The 14,596-nt window shown below is 46.4% G+C and overlaps 1 protein-coding gene across 1 annotated transcript in view; it reads right to left on the bottom strand.

Moving 5' to 3' along the window:
- ACAP3 (ArfGAP with coiled-coil, ankyrin repeat and PH domains 3) overlaps window positions 1–14,596 on the bottom strand; it is a 67,120-nt gene that overhangs the window by 23,126 nt on the left and 29,398 nt on the right. Inside the window, exons 2-7 of the mRNA XM_041419846.1 lie at window positions 11,662–11,719; window positions 10,028–10,147; window positions 8,984–9,037; window positions 4,030–4,088; window positions 2,314–2,497; window positions 1,286–1,330 (exon numbers count right to left, since the gene is read on the bottom strand). Of these exons, the coding sequence (XP_041275780.1) occupies window positions 1,286–1,330; window positions 2,314–2,497; window positions 4,030–4,088; window positions 8,984–9,037; window positions 10,028–10,147; window positions 11,662–11,719 (520 nt within the window). The remainder of the gene's footprint in view (window positions 1–1,285; window positions 1,331–2,313; window positions 2,498–4,029; window positions 4,089–8,983; window positions 9,038–10,027; window positions 10,148–11,661; window positions 11,720–14,596) is intronic.

The following is a 14,596-nucleotide window of genomic DNA, read 5'->3' as shown; positions in this document are numbered from 1 at the left end:
GTTGGAAATGCTGGGAGTTTTTGGAATTTTGGGTTTGTAAGTTAAAGTTTAGAATGAAACGGGAGATTTGGTCTGAATTTTTTTTTTGCACGACATCTGGGGAGTGAAACGACAGCTGGAGCTGGGATTGGAAATTTTAGAATTTTGGGGTTGTAGGATTAAGTTTAGAATTAAATCTAAGATTGTGAGATTTTTTTTGGACAACATCTGGGGAGTGAAACAACAGCTGGAGCTGGGATTGGAAATTTTAGAATTTTGGGGTTGTAGGATTAGGTTTAGAATGAAATGGAAGATTCAGTTTGAGACTTTTTTTGGATAACAGCTGGGGAGAGAAACAACAGCTGGGGTTGGGATTTGGAATTTTTTGGGTTATAAGTTAAAGTTTGGAATTAAATGGAAAAATTGGTTTGAGTTTTTTTTGGATGACATCTGGGGAAACAACAGCTGGAGCTGGGATTGGAATTTTAGAATTTTGGGGTTGTAAGTTTAGAATGAAATGGAAGATTTTGAGACATTTTTTGGGACAGTATCTGGGGAGAGAAACAACAGCTGTGTTGAGATCTGGAATTTTTAGAATTTTGGGTTTGTAAGTTTAGAATTAAAATGGAAGATTTGATTTGAAACCATTTTGTGGACAACATCTGGGGAGAGAAACAACAGCTGGGGTTGGAAATGCTGGGAGTTCTTGGAATTTTGGGGTTGTACATTTAGAACTAAATGCAAGATTTGAGGGTTTTTTTGGACAACAGCTAGGGAGAGAAACAACAGCTGTGTTGGGATTTGGAATTTTAAGAATTTTGGGGTTGTAAGTTTAGAATTAAATGGAAGATTTGATTTGAGACTTTTTTTCTTGACAACATCTGGGGAGAGAAACAACAGCTGCAGTTGGGATTGGGAATCTTAGAATTTTGGGGTTGTGAGTCAAAGTTTTGAATTGAATTAAAGACATCAGGGTTGGGATTTGAAAGTTTTAGAATTTTGGGTTTGTAAGATTAAGTTTAGAATTAGATGGAAGATTTTTTTTGGAGATTTTTTGATGACATCTGGGGAGAGAAACAACAGCTGGATCAGGGCCAGGGTGAAAAACCCTCACTTCTTTTTCACCAGCAATAAAAAAAAAAGGCTTTAACTCTTTATTTTTTATTTTCCCAAAGCGATTTATCCCTCTTCTCCTTCCTTGCACTTTGCTGTGGGTACAAAGAAGGGAAAGCAGCACCCTGAAAATCCCAAAAAATTGGATTTTCCCCCCGAGGAGCAGCCAGGGCTCCTCTCCTGCAGCTCTTACCGCGTCCAGGATCTCAAATTTCTTCTTGGCCTGCAGCACGTTGATCTGGGGGAAAAAAATCAAAATATTCCTCTCAGCACCAGCAGCAAAGCCAGCCTGGGAATCTCCAAATCCACTGGGAAATGAATCCCAAAGGATTCCTGAATAATTCCAGTGCAAAGTGTCTCTAAGGTGGGGTTTGCTGAGCTCCAGGTGGGGTAAAAAGGTGCCAGAAATGCACATTTCTCACCTGGACTGGTTAAAATCACTGCTGATTTAATAAAATGATAAAATAAAACCTTTTATTCCTTTCTCTTACTGAGATCAAATCATTGATTGAAAGGATGTTATAATAATTAATATAATTTATTTTTATATATATAATTTCTATATAAAATACATATATATATATAAATATAGAATCTATTCTTTAAATATTTATATAAAATTTTGATAAAACTTAATCTAAGTTATGTATATTTTTAAATGTTATAAAACTTATTGAAATGATTTATTAAAAGAGTAATTTTAGATGATTAGAGCATTTACAGCATGGTATAACTAACACTGATAGGCCAAGAAACACTTATAATTAAGAAATTAGTAATATAATCACTGTGTATTATAAACTAGAAATTAGTATAATTAAGAAATGAAGAAAATAGTTAATTCTGATGGTGATGGTGTGAATTATAACATCTGTACTGTCTCATGAGGTTGAAAATAAAATAAAAGGTTTTCAAACACATCTCAGTTACCCCATCTCTAAATAAATTAAAAAAACCCTAATCCAACACCCTCACTCTGTGAAGGGAGCTTAATGTAGGACTGAAATTGAAATTTAAAAAGAGAAAAATTCAGGAAAATCAGCAAAATCCTGAGCAGCTGGAGCTGCCCAACAGCCACGAGAGACTCGGCGACAGCCAGAAAAATCGGGAAAATCAGGAAAATCCTGAATTTGGGCAGGATCATCTCCCCCAACATGAAACCCAGACCCTGAAAAACAAAAAAGCTGAAAGCTGAGGGGTCAGAGGGCGAGCTGCACCCACCTGCAGCACGTAGTCCAGGGCCAGGTGCCTGAAGCATTTCCTGGTGATGCTCAGGGTGCCCGTGGCCTCCTCCACCTCGTGCGGCTTGTGCCGCGGCGCCTGCGCGTTCTTCACCAGAGAGATCTCCATGTCCTCCCGCACCTTGTCGAACTGCTTCTTGGTCTCCTTGAACTTCCTCACGTCGCTGGGACCACAAATGGGGAGAAATGGGGAGCTGCCAGAGCCAAAAAATTATTAGAGATGACAATATACAACCCTGCAATTCCTCCTCTAAACCAATATTTTCTTGCTGCAGAATTCAGTATGGTTATCACCACAGCTTTGTGGCTGCTGTAACTTACCAGACATCAAAACGACCCTTAAAGACACCATCAATAAGGCTTTCAGGAGCCATCCATCTGACAGGGAGTAGACCTTCTCCTCTTTTTCTGTAATAATCATTTTTATAGATGTCTCTGGCGAGTCCAAAATCACCAATCTTTACTATCCGGGATGAACGCCTGTATTCCTTCTCAGACACAAGACAGTTGCGAGCAGCCAAGTCCCTGATTTGTGAGGCAAAGAAAAGAGGATGGATTTAGCATTGCAGAAAAACTCAGGTCTGTAAGTCATCTGGCTCAACATTCTCTTCAGAGCAGTGCCAGCTCCAAGGCTGGTTCAAGTGATTTAGGGCCTCACCCAGTTAAATTTGGCATGTCTTCATCTGGAGATGACACAGCCCTTCTGGACAACCTGTTTCAGTGATTGCTCTGGAGTGTTGTGAACAATATTATCTAATTTCCTTCGCTGTAATTTGTGCCTGTTGCTTCTCATGTTTTGGGTTTATTTTATGGTTGTTTTATGGTTATTTTTGGTTTTATTTGATAGCGCCTGCGCGTTCTTCACCAGAGAGATCTCCATGTCCTCCCGCACCTTGTCGAACTGCTTCTTGGTCTCCTTGAACTTCCTCACGTCGCTGGGGACCAAGGAAGGAAAAATGGGGAGAAATCAGAGAGAAATGGGGAGAAATCTGGGTTAGAAGGTGAGAATAAACTGTGGAGAGGAGCAGTGAGGATGTGGCCACACCAAGACCCTGCTCCAGGTGCCAGCAGGATCCCAGCTCAGCCCAGCGCGTCCGTTCCAGCCTCAGTCAAGTCTTCCTTTAGACAGCTGGGAAAGATATTTTTTATTTTATTATTATTATTGGTTTAATTTTATTATTTGTGGTTTTATTTTATTTACTATTATTATTGGGATCTGATCTTTGAGATGTTTATCCAGGAGGATCAGCCCTGCAGGTTCTGAATTTTGGGATGAGTTTATCCTGGAGGATCAGCCCTGCAGATGGATTCTGGGATGGGTTTATCCTGCAGGATCAGCTCTGCAGATGGATTTTGGGATGTTCATCCTGGAGAATCAGCTCTGCAGATGGATTTTGGGATGGGTTTATCCTGCAGGATCAGCCCTGCAGATGGATTTTGGGATGAGTTTATCCTGCAGGATCAGCCCTGCAGATGGATTTTGGGATGGGTTTGTCCTGCAGGATCAGCCCTGCAGATAGATTTTGGGATGTCCATCCTGGAGAATCAGCCCTGCAGATGGATTTTGGGATGTCCATCCTGAAGGATCAGCCCTGCAGGGAGGTTCTGGTTCTTCTCCCTGCATCCCCAGGACAGGTGGAATGGGAAGCTCAGGAAGCTGAAAATCAAAAGGAAATGACAAATACTAAATACTCACTCTTTGACAAAATTGTGCAGCTGCTGCCGGACCGACCTCTGGGCCTGGTCAAACAGGATCTGGAAGAGAGGAGAGGGGGAAAAAATCAATTATTTTGAAAAAGGAGGGAAAAAAATCAATTATTTTGAAAAAGGAGGGAAAAAAATCAATTATTTTGAAAAAGGGGGAAAAATTATTTTGAAGAAGGGGTAAAACATAAATTCCTTTGCAGCACGGGAACGTTGAGGAGTCAGAAAATTCATGAGCACTCCTGAAGACCTTCAGTGAGAGGGACTCAAAAACCTCCTGGGCTCTGTGGTGTTCATTATTTAGTGCCTGGCAGAAGGAAGAACAACCCTTCCCCACAGCTGCAGAGTTCCCAGGTGCAGAATTCCTGCAGAATTCCTCATCCAGGGGCAGTTCCCTTCGCATCCCTGCTGTGAGGGGTCAATCCCGAATTTCTGGTTTGGCAGGATCCATCCCATCCCACATTCCCGGTTTTCTGTGTCCACCTCACCCTGAATTCCCAGTTTTTCAGTGTAAATTCCATCCCAAATTCCTGGTTTTCTGTGTCCATCCCATCCCACATTCCCAGTTTTCCGAGTCCATCCCATCCCGAATTCCTGGTTTTCTGTGTCCATCCCACCCTGAATTCCCAGTTTTCTGTGTCCATCCCATCCCCAATTCCTGGTTTTCTCTGTCCATCCCATCCCAAATTCCTGGTTTTCCAGGATCCATCCCATCCCAAATTCCCGGTTTTCTGTGTCCATCTCACCCTGAATTCCCAGTTTTCTGTGTCCATCCCATCCCCAATTCCTGGTTTTCTCTGTCCATCCCATCCCAAATTCCTGGTTTTCCAGGATCCATCCCATCCCAAATTCCCGTTTTCCCGGGTCCATCCCATCCCAAATTCCCGTTTTCCCGGGTCCACCCCATCCCAAATTCCCGGTTTTCTGTGTCCATCCCATCCCAAACTCCCGGTTTTCTGTGTCCATCGCCTCCCAAATTCCCGTTTTCCCGGGTCTGTGGTGTTCATTATTTAGTGCCTGGCAGAAGGAAGAACAACCCTTCCCCACAGCTGCAGAGTTCCCAGGTGCAGAATTCCTGCAGAATTCCTCATCCAGGGGCAGTTCCCTTCGCATCCCTGCTGTGAGGGGTCAATCCCGAATTTCTGGTTTGGCAGGATCCATCCCATCCCAAATTCCCGGTTTTCTGTGTCCATCTCACCCTGAATTCCCAGTTTTTCAGTGTAAATTCCATCCCAAATTCCTGGTTTTCTGTGTCCATCCCATCCCACATTCCCAGTTTTCCGAGTCCATCCCATCCCGAATTCCTGGTTTTCTGTGTCCATCCCACCCTGAATTCCCAGTTTTCTGTGTCCATCCCACCCTGAATTCCCAGTTTTCTGTGTCCATCCCATCCCCAATTCATGGTTTTCCAGGATCCATCCCATCCCAAATTCCCAGTTTTCTGTGTCCATCCCATCCCAAATTCCCGGTTTTCTGTGTCCATCCCCTCCCAAATTCCCGGTTTTCTGTGTCCATCCCATCACGAATTCCCGTTTTCCCGGGCCCATCCCCTCCCAAATTCCCGTTTTCCCGGGTCCACCCCATCCCAAATTCCCGGTTTTCTGTGTCCATCCCATCCCAAACTCCCGGTTTTCTGTGTCCATCGCCTCCCAAATTCCCGTTTTCCCGGGCCCACCCCCTCCCAAATTCCCGTTTTCCCGGGCCCATCCCTCCCAAATTCCCGTTTTCCCGGGCCCATCCCTCCCAAATTCCCGTTTTCCCGGGTCCACCCCATCCCAAATTCCTGTTTTCCCGGGCCCATCCCCTCCCAAATTCCCGTTTTCCCGGGCCCATCCCTCCCAAATTCCCGGCGCTGCCGGAGGAGGGCACTGGATCCTCAGCGCTGCATCCAGGCAAGGAGGGAGGGAAGAGCCCGAACCTCGCTGGGAATTCCTGAGAGCTCCCGAGCTGGATTCTTACAAATCCCCAAATTTTACCCTCTTAAAATGCAAAATAAATCGTTCCAAGCCCCTTCATTTACATATATTTACATTTATAAATGTTTATAGTTATATTCATTTGTGTTTGTATTTATATTTAATTTTTATTTGTATTTCTATTTACATTTATATTTATAATTATTTGTGTTTGTATTTAGGTTTATATTTTATTTATAGTTGTATTTATGTCATGTTTATTTATATATGTATTTATGTTATATTTGTGTTATGCTCTTCTAGCACCTAAATTTGGGATGGGAACCCTGGGATGGAGGGGGAGCTCCTCAGAACTCCATTCAAAAATGAAAGTTTTGTGGAAGAAAATCAGCATTTTCTCTGCTTTGCCACAAAAAACACTGATTTCCCTCTGATTTATCCACTCCCAAACCCCACAGTCCTGGGGGGAGCTTTCTCCTGAAGATTTTTTTTCCTGGGAAAAAACCTTTCCACCTGCCTCATGAAATACCAGAAGGTGCAGCTTCTCCTGCAGCTGCTAGGCAGGAAGATTTTATGGAAGAAAATCAGGATTTTCTCTGCTTTGTCATAAAAACACCTTCCTGGATTTCTTCAATTCCAAAGTGAAGAAATAATTCTTCATTCCCACTGATTTATCCACTCCCAATATGAATAAATAATTCCTCATTCCCACTGATTTATCCACCCCCAATATTAATAAATAATTCTTCATTCCCACTGATTTATGCACTCCCAATATTAATAAATAATTCTTCATTCCCACTGATTTATCCACTCCCAACCCCACAGCCCTGGCAGAGCTGCACGTGCAGAGCTCAGATGCATCCCAAGAATTCCCTGAGGATTTTTTCCTGAGAAAAAACCTCTCCACCTGCCTCGTGAAATACCAGAAGGTGCAGCTTCTCCTGCAGCTGCTAGGCAGGAAGATTTTATGGAAGAAAATCTGGATTTTCTCTGCTTTGCCCCAAAAACTCTGATTTTCTGCTGATTTCTCCACTCCCAAATTGCATAAATAATTCTTCATTCCCACTGATTTATCCACTCCCAACCCCACAGCCCTGGCAGAGCTGCACGTGCAGAGCTCAGATGAATCCTGAGAATCCCCTGAGGATTTTTCCCTGAGAAAAAAAAAACCTTTCCATCACGAGATGCCAGGAGGGACTTGCTGCAGCTTCTCCTGCAGCTGCAGCGCCTGGGTTGCATTTCAGAGCCTGATGGGCTCTGACAGGGCCCTGCTGGCCCAAAGTGGGTCAGGCAGAGCCACCCCTGCAGCTCCTGCACTTCAAATCAGCTCTGCTGCAGCTTCCCATCCCAGCCTGACCCCAAAGTGCAGCTCTGGAGCACCCAGGGGGAGGCACTGCCTTTTTTTGGGGAGGTTTGGGGTGGATTGTGGAAGAATTTTTATTCACTCCTGAGGATCTGTTTGTGGGGATTTAATTCTCAGAACAGTCCTGGGTGTTAAAATCCTGCAGCACAGAGCAGGACTGGAACCCTCCACACCATCACCCATGGCCTGATGTCATTAATTTTGGATGCCAGGTTCCAAAATCTATCCCAAATCTGCCCCAGAAAGGTTTTTTTACCAGCCAGAATCACCTCTGCTGCAGCTTCCCATCCCAGCCTGACCCCAAAGTGCAGCTCTGGAGCACCCAGGGGGAGGCACTGCCTTTTTTTGGGGAGGTTTGGGGGGGATTGTGGAAGAATTTTTATTCACTCCTGAGGATCTGTTTGTGGGGCTTTAATTCTCAGAACAGTCCTGGGTGTTAAAATCCTGCAGCACAGAGCAGGACTGGAACCCTCCACAACCATCACCCTCACCTGATGTCACTAATTTTGGATGCCAGGTTCCAAAATCTATCCCAAATCTGCCCCAGAAAGGTTTTTTTACCAGCCAGAATCACCTCTGCTGCAGCTTCCCATCCCTGCCTGACCCCAAAGTGCAGCTCTGGAGCACCCAGGGGGAAGCCCTGCCTTTTTTTGGGAGGTTTTGGGGTGCAAAAGGGGCAGATTTTACTTCCTGGCCAGCCTGACCCCAAAGGGCAGCTCTGGAGCACCCAGGGGCAGGCACTGCCTTTTTTTGGGAGGTTTTGGGGAGCACAAAGGGCAGATTTGACCTCCTGAGGATCTGTTTGTGGGGATTTAATTCTCAGAACAGTCCTGGGTGTTAAAATCCTGCAGCACAGAGCAGGGCTGGCCCCTCCACACCATCACTAATTTTGGATGCCAGGCTCCCAAATCTGCCCCAAAAAGGTTTTTTGTCAGCCAAATTATTTTTGCTGCAGCCTCTCATCCCAGCCTGACCCCAAAGTGCAGCTCTGGAGCACCCAGGGGCAGGCACTGCCTTTTTTTGGGAGGTTTTGGGGAGCACAAAGGGCAGATTTGACCTCCTGAGGATCTGTTTGTGGGGATTTAATTCTCAGGACAGTCCTGGGTGTTAAAATCCTGCAGCACAGAGCAGGGCTGGCCCCTCCACACCATCACTAATTTTGGATGCCAGGCTCCCAAATATGCCCCAAAAAGGTTTTTTGTCAGCCAAATTATTTTTGCTGCAGCCTCTCATCCCTGCCTGACCCCAAAGTGCAGCTCTGGAGCACCCAGGGGCAGGCACTGCCTTTTTTTGGGGTGCACAAAGGGCAGATTTGACCTCCTGGGGAGCTGTTTGTGGGGATTTCATTCTCAGGGCAGGATTAACAAAGCCTGGGTGTTAAAATCCATCAGCACAGAGCAGGGCTGACCCTTGATGTCATTAATTTTGGATGCCAGGCTCCCAAATCTATCCCAAAAATGTTTTTTACCAGCTAAAATCCTCCTCAGGGCTCTGTGTGTCCTCCTTCTGCTGCCCAAAAGGAAGAAAAAAAATTCTGGAGTGCAAGATTTTGGTGAATTCTCCTCTTTTTTTCTCACCCTTGCAGGACCTTTCTTTGTGAAAAACACAGGGGACATCAGCAATGCCACCAGCAGCCAAGGGGACAGGAGGAAGCAGCTCCTTACCATGTGATAATTGATCATTTCCTGCAGGCTGTCCCCAAATTTATCCAGGCACTCCTGAAAAAAAAACAAAAAAAAACAATAAAATACAATACAATAAAACTGAAATAAAATATAATAAAAAATAAAATAAAATATAAAATAAAATAAGCCTGGTGGGCTGCTCACCAAATTTATCCAGGCCCTCCTGAAAAAAAAAAAAAAAAAACAAAAAACCCCAATAAAATACAATACAATAAAACTGAAATAAAATATAATAAAAAAATAAAATAAAATATAAAATAAAACAAGCCTGGTGGGCTGCTCAGCTCCCAAATCCCTGCTGCTCACTGACCTACATTGCACAGCCTCCAGCACTGCCTGCTGAGCCTGGATCCCACCCTCCAAATCTCATTTTGAGTGGATCTCACTCTGATTTCCCTCCAAATCTCCTTTTGAGTGGATCTCACTCTGATTTCCCTCCAAATCTCATTTTAAATGGATCTCACCCTGACCTCTCATCAAGTCTCATTTTGAGTGGCTCTCACTCTGACCTTCCAGCCTGGTGTTATCAGACTCTGCATCTCTCCAAATACCAAATCTCATTTTGAGTGGATCTCATCCTGACCTCTCTCCAAATCTCTTTTTAAATGGATCTCACCCTGACCTCCCTCCAAATCTCATTTTAAATGGATCTCACTCTGACCTCTCTCCAAATCTCTTTTTAAATGGATCTCACCCTGACCTCCCTCCAAATCTCCTTTTAAATGGATCTCACCCTGACCTTCCAGCCCGGTGTTATCAGATTCTCTGCATCCCTCCAAACACAAATCTCATTTTAAATGGATCTCGCTCTGGCTTCCCACCAAATCTCATTTTCAGTGGCTGGGATTTGTGATCCATTCCCAGCAGCAGAGACCCAAGCATCCCCCAGCCCTCACTGAGCCAGGAACAGGGATCTGAGCAGCCCCCTCAGCATCCCCAGCCCCCCTGAGCACCCCCAGCCCCATGAGATCACCCCAGCAGCCCCTGAGCAGGATTTTGAGCAGCCCCAGCCCCCAGGCTCACCGATATCATCTCGTCCTTCCTGCACTGCTGGGACAGGTCCCGCACGCCGCTGACGAAGTGTTTGTTGGTGGTGATGTACACCTTGCCCGCCTCCAGCATGCCACTGCACAGCTTCACCAGCTGGGGACACGCATGGGGACATGGGGACACGCGTGGGGACACGGACAAGGACACACGGACATGGGGACACGGACAAGGACACAGGGACAAGGACACAGGGACATGGGGACACGGATGCGGGCTCAGCACCGGGTTTGGACCAGCCTGGCTTTGTCCCACACCCTGGGTAAAATCCCAGCCCAGGAAAGGACAGGGATAAAATCCCAGCCCAGGAAAGGACAGGGATAAATCCCAGCCCAGGAAAGGACAGGGATAAAATCCCAGCCCAGGAAAGGACAGGGATAAATCCCAGTCCAGAGGAAAGGACAGGGCTAAATCCCAGCCCAGGAAAGGACAGGGATGAAATCCCAGCCCAGGAAAGGACAGGGATAAAATCCCAGCCCAGGAAAGGACAGGGATAAAATCCCAGCCCAGGAAAGGACAGGGCTAAATCCCAGCCCAGGAAAGGACAGGGATGAAATCCCAGTCCAGGAAAGGACAGGGCTAAATCCCAGCCCAGGAAAGGACAGGGATAAATCCCAGTCCAAGAAAGGACAGGGCTAAATCCCAGTCCAGGAAAGGACAGGGATAAAATCCCAGCCCAGGAAAGCATAGGGATAAAATCCCAGCCCAGGAAATCCCAGTCCCGGAAAGGACAGGGATAAAATCCCAGCCCAGGAAAGGACAGGGCTAAATCCCAGCCCAGGAAAGGACAGGGATGAAATCCCAGCCCAGGAAAGGACAGGGCTAAATCCCAGTCCAGGAAAGGACAGGGATAAATCCCAGTCCAGGAAAGGACAGGGATAAAATCCCAGCCCAGGAAAGGACAGGGATAAAATCCCAGCCCAGGAAAGGACAGGGCTAAATCCCAGTCCAAGAAAGGACAGGGATAAATCCCAGCCCAGGAAAGGACAGGGATGAAATCCCAGCCCAGGAAAGGACAGGGATAAATCCCACCCCAGGACAGGGATAAAATCCCACCCTGGGACAGGACAGCCTGCCTGGAGCTCCTGTCCCAGCTCAGAGGAGCCCTGGGGACAAGCCTGGGGTGCCAAACATCAATTTAACATCTGGAAATAGACTTGGATTTTAGGGGACACTTGGAGAGACCCCATTTCTGAGCCGGGGCTCCAGCAGATCCAGGAGCAGGACGAGGAGGTCGACATTCACCATGAGAGCCAGCCTGGAGCTCTTAGCTCAGCTCAGAGGAGCTCTAGGGACAAGCCTGGGGTGCCAAACATCAATTTAACACCTGGAAACGGGCTCAGATTTTAGGGGACACTTGGAGGGACCCCATTTCTGAGCAGGGGCTCCAGCAGTCCCCCTCTTGTGAGGCCACAAACTGCCCTCACCTTGTCAAGCTTGGCCTCCATCTCCACCGCACCTGCCAGGCCCCAGGCCTGGGGACAAGCTTGAGGTGCTAAACATCAATTTAAGAGCTGGAAATGGGCTCAGATTTTAGGGGACACTTGGAGGGACCCCCATTTCTCAGCATGGGCTCCATCACTCCCCCTCAGACCACAAACTGCCCTCACCTTGTCCAGCTTGGCCTCGATCTCCACCACATCCGTCTCCACCTCATCGATGGTTGCCCTGCAACGGAACAGCAAGGAGGAATCGTTAATTAGCAGCAAGGGATCGTTAATTGGTGGCTTGTGATGATTGGGTAGGAGGCCAGGAAGGGGTGAGTGAGGATCAGAGGGGCTGAGGGTCTTGTTATTCCCTCTTGGATGTCAAAACCTCGGTGCTGAATCCCTCAGGAACGGATTTCAGGGCTGGAAAAAGAGATGGAGATGATTCCAGCACAGAGAAATTCAGGTGGGCTGGCAAGACACCCCCAGCAAATTAATTTAGTGGCACTATTCTGTTAATTAACAGCAGTGCTAATTGACACAGGGATAACCAAAGTTCCATCCAGCTCCACCAGGCACAAATTCCTTTTTCCAGCACCACCAAACCCCATTGCCAGGCTGTCTGAAGTGCTGAATTACGACCTTAAAACCTCACTCAAACCCACACAGAGCAGCCCTTTGGCCTCAGAACACCAAAAAGCTCCTCCTACACACGTGGGGCTTTGCTTGGATAGGGATAAATCCACTCCAGGATTTTGGGATCTGCTTCCTTTCCACGTCAGCAGGCAGATGTGACAGCCAGGAGCTGTCCCAGCCCAGCTGCAAAGGTCACCAGGCCTCCCTGTCAAAACTCTCTGATTTTAGGGATTCCCACACCTCTCTTGAGGCAAACATGACATCAGCCACTTGCAGGAGGTGTTCCCACACTCAGGAATGTGGTCCTGGAATGATTTTTGGGAGGGCAGAGAGCAGCAAACCCTGCAGACCTGAGAGTGTTCCCTGGCAGAGCACCGGGAGGCTGATTTATTTAACCACACACCTGGGAATGTGGTCAAACCTCTCACCACCAAGGGTTTGGAATCCTAATTTTAGTCAGGGAACTTCTTAGGTTTGTGGGATCAAGATTTAAAAGGTTGGTTCCTGAAATATTCCACCCAAAGCTGGAAAAATCCCAGCCCTGAGCTTCAGGGATGGGGTTTGGAGGGACATGAACTGGTCCTGTTGTCAGGAAAAGGACAGGACAATCCAAAGGGAACAGCAAAATTCCTACAGGAACCATCAGGCACCAAGGATTTGGAATCCTAATTTTATTCAGGGTGAACCATCAGGCACCAAGGATTTGGAATTCTAATTTTATTCAGGAACTTCTTAGGTTTGTGGGATCATGATTTTAAAGGCTGGTTCATTAAATATTCCACCCAAAGTGGGAAAAATCCCAGCCCAGAGCTGCAGAGACAAGATTTAGAGGGACATGAACCATCAGGCACCAAGGGTTTGGAAGCCTAATTTTATTCAGGGAACTTCTTAGGTTTGTGGGATCAGGATTTAAAAAGCTGGTTCATGAAATATTCCACCCAAAGTTGGAAAAATCCCAGCCCTGAGCTGCAGGGATCAGATTTGGAGGGACATGAACTGGTCCTGCTCTCAGGAAAAGGTCAGGACACCCTCAATCCTCAAAATTCCTGCAGGAAACATCAGGATTTGTGTCTGAGGCTCTGGCTGTCTTCATCCCAGGAATATTCTCCAGTGAAAGAAGTGCTGGGTTGTGCCTTTTTTTCCTCCAGCATCCCAGCAGAGCCCTAAATTCCCCTTCAACCCCCTGGAAAATGAAATCCAGGCTGGAGCTCAGTGCCCAGGGCTCTGGCCACCACCAGCCCTTGGAAAACACAGAAAATACAGCCAAAAAACAACAACAAAAAAGGAGTTTTTCCACGGAATAACAAAATAAAGAAATATAAAATAAAGAACTAGCAGCTCTCCCACTCTGCTCTGCCTCCCACACACAAACAGCAGCGTGGCTGTGCCCGGGGGCAAAGCTTTTGGAAAGAAAAGGAATCATTAAAAAGACTCTTTTCAGGTTTTTTTTTCCCCTCTCCCAGCTATTTTTGGTGCCCGGGTTTGGGGCTCGTGTGCCTTCATGCATTTTGCTGCCACATTGAATTTTTCCACTCGGTTTCCTCGTGCTGCTGATAGCTGGGCACAAAAAGCAGCTGGAAAAGAGGGAAGAGCTGGATTTCCTGGGAGTCGTTTTCTTTCCAGGGAAGCAGGAGCAGCCATTGTGGAATCTGCAATCAAGGCAGCAGATTTCCTGTCTGTAATTTAATATAATTCTGTCATTTATTCATCTATATTCGTCTTTATTCATCTATTATGTAATTTATTCATCTATAATTTACTGCCCATTTTTATCTCAGCCCATGGATAAATCTGGGCTCTGTGGAGGAGGGAGATGTTTTTGGGGCTAGGGAACACGAGGGGCAAAAAATTGGAGATTTTATTTGGGGTATGGGCCTGATGGAAAAAGGGTTTGAATGCAAGGGCAGAGATCCCAGGGATTTATTTGGCTCTAAAGGAGATCTAGGAAGCACAGAAAATAACATTTATTTGTCATTTTCAGGTACTTTTATATCCCAAGGAGGCTCTTGGGGAGAGGAACTCTGAGATAAGCTGAAGTGGAAAGCAAAAAGATCCCAAAATTCAGTCCCAAATCTTCCCACACACCTGGTCCTGCTGCTCAGGGATTTTTCTTTCTGCACCTCAGGGCCTGATCAACTCCTGATTTCCCACCATGCCCAAGTCCATCCCTGGGTTTTTGGGGGTTTAAAATTTTATTTTTTCCTGCTCACTGGTGCAATTCCAGAACATTGGATTTTTGGGGGTTAAAATGTCCTTTTCCTGCTCACTGATCCTGCTTTCCTTGAGGAATCCCAGTTTCACTGCTGACGAGCTGAGGCTGTGCCAGCTCCACTCCCAAATTTAAATTTAAATCCTCCCACTGCTCCCCGGCTGTCAGAGATGAAAGGCAGAGTTACACAAGCAGCCTGGGGACCTGGAATGACTCCTCAGGGATGAGGAAATGCCACCTCAGCACCACCCCAGAGGAATCTGGGAACGGGAA

The sequence above is a fragment of the Onychostruthus taczanowskii genome, unplaced genomic scaffold (assembly GCF_017590055.1).
Source record: "Onychostruthus taczanowskii isolate IOZ18803 unplaced genomic scaffold, ASM1759005v1 scaffold61, whole genome shotgun sequence".
Taxonomy (NCBI): Eukaryota; Metazoa; Chordata; class Aves; order Passeriformes; family Passeridae; genus Onychostruthus; species Onychostruthus taczanowskii.
Note: the sequence above shows the minus strand (reverse complement) of the source record. Positions and strands in the feature narration are given on the sequence as shown.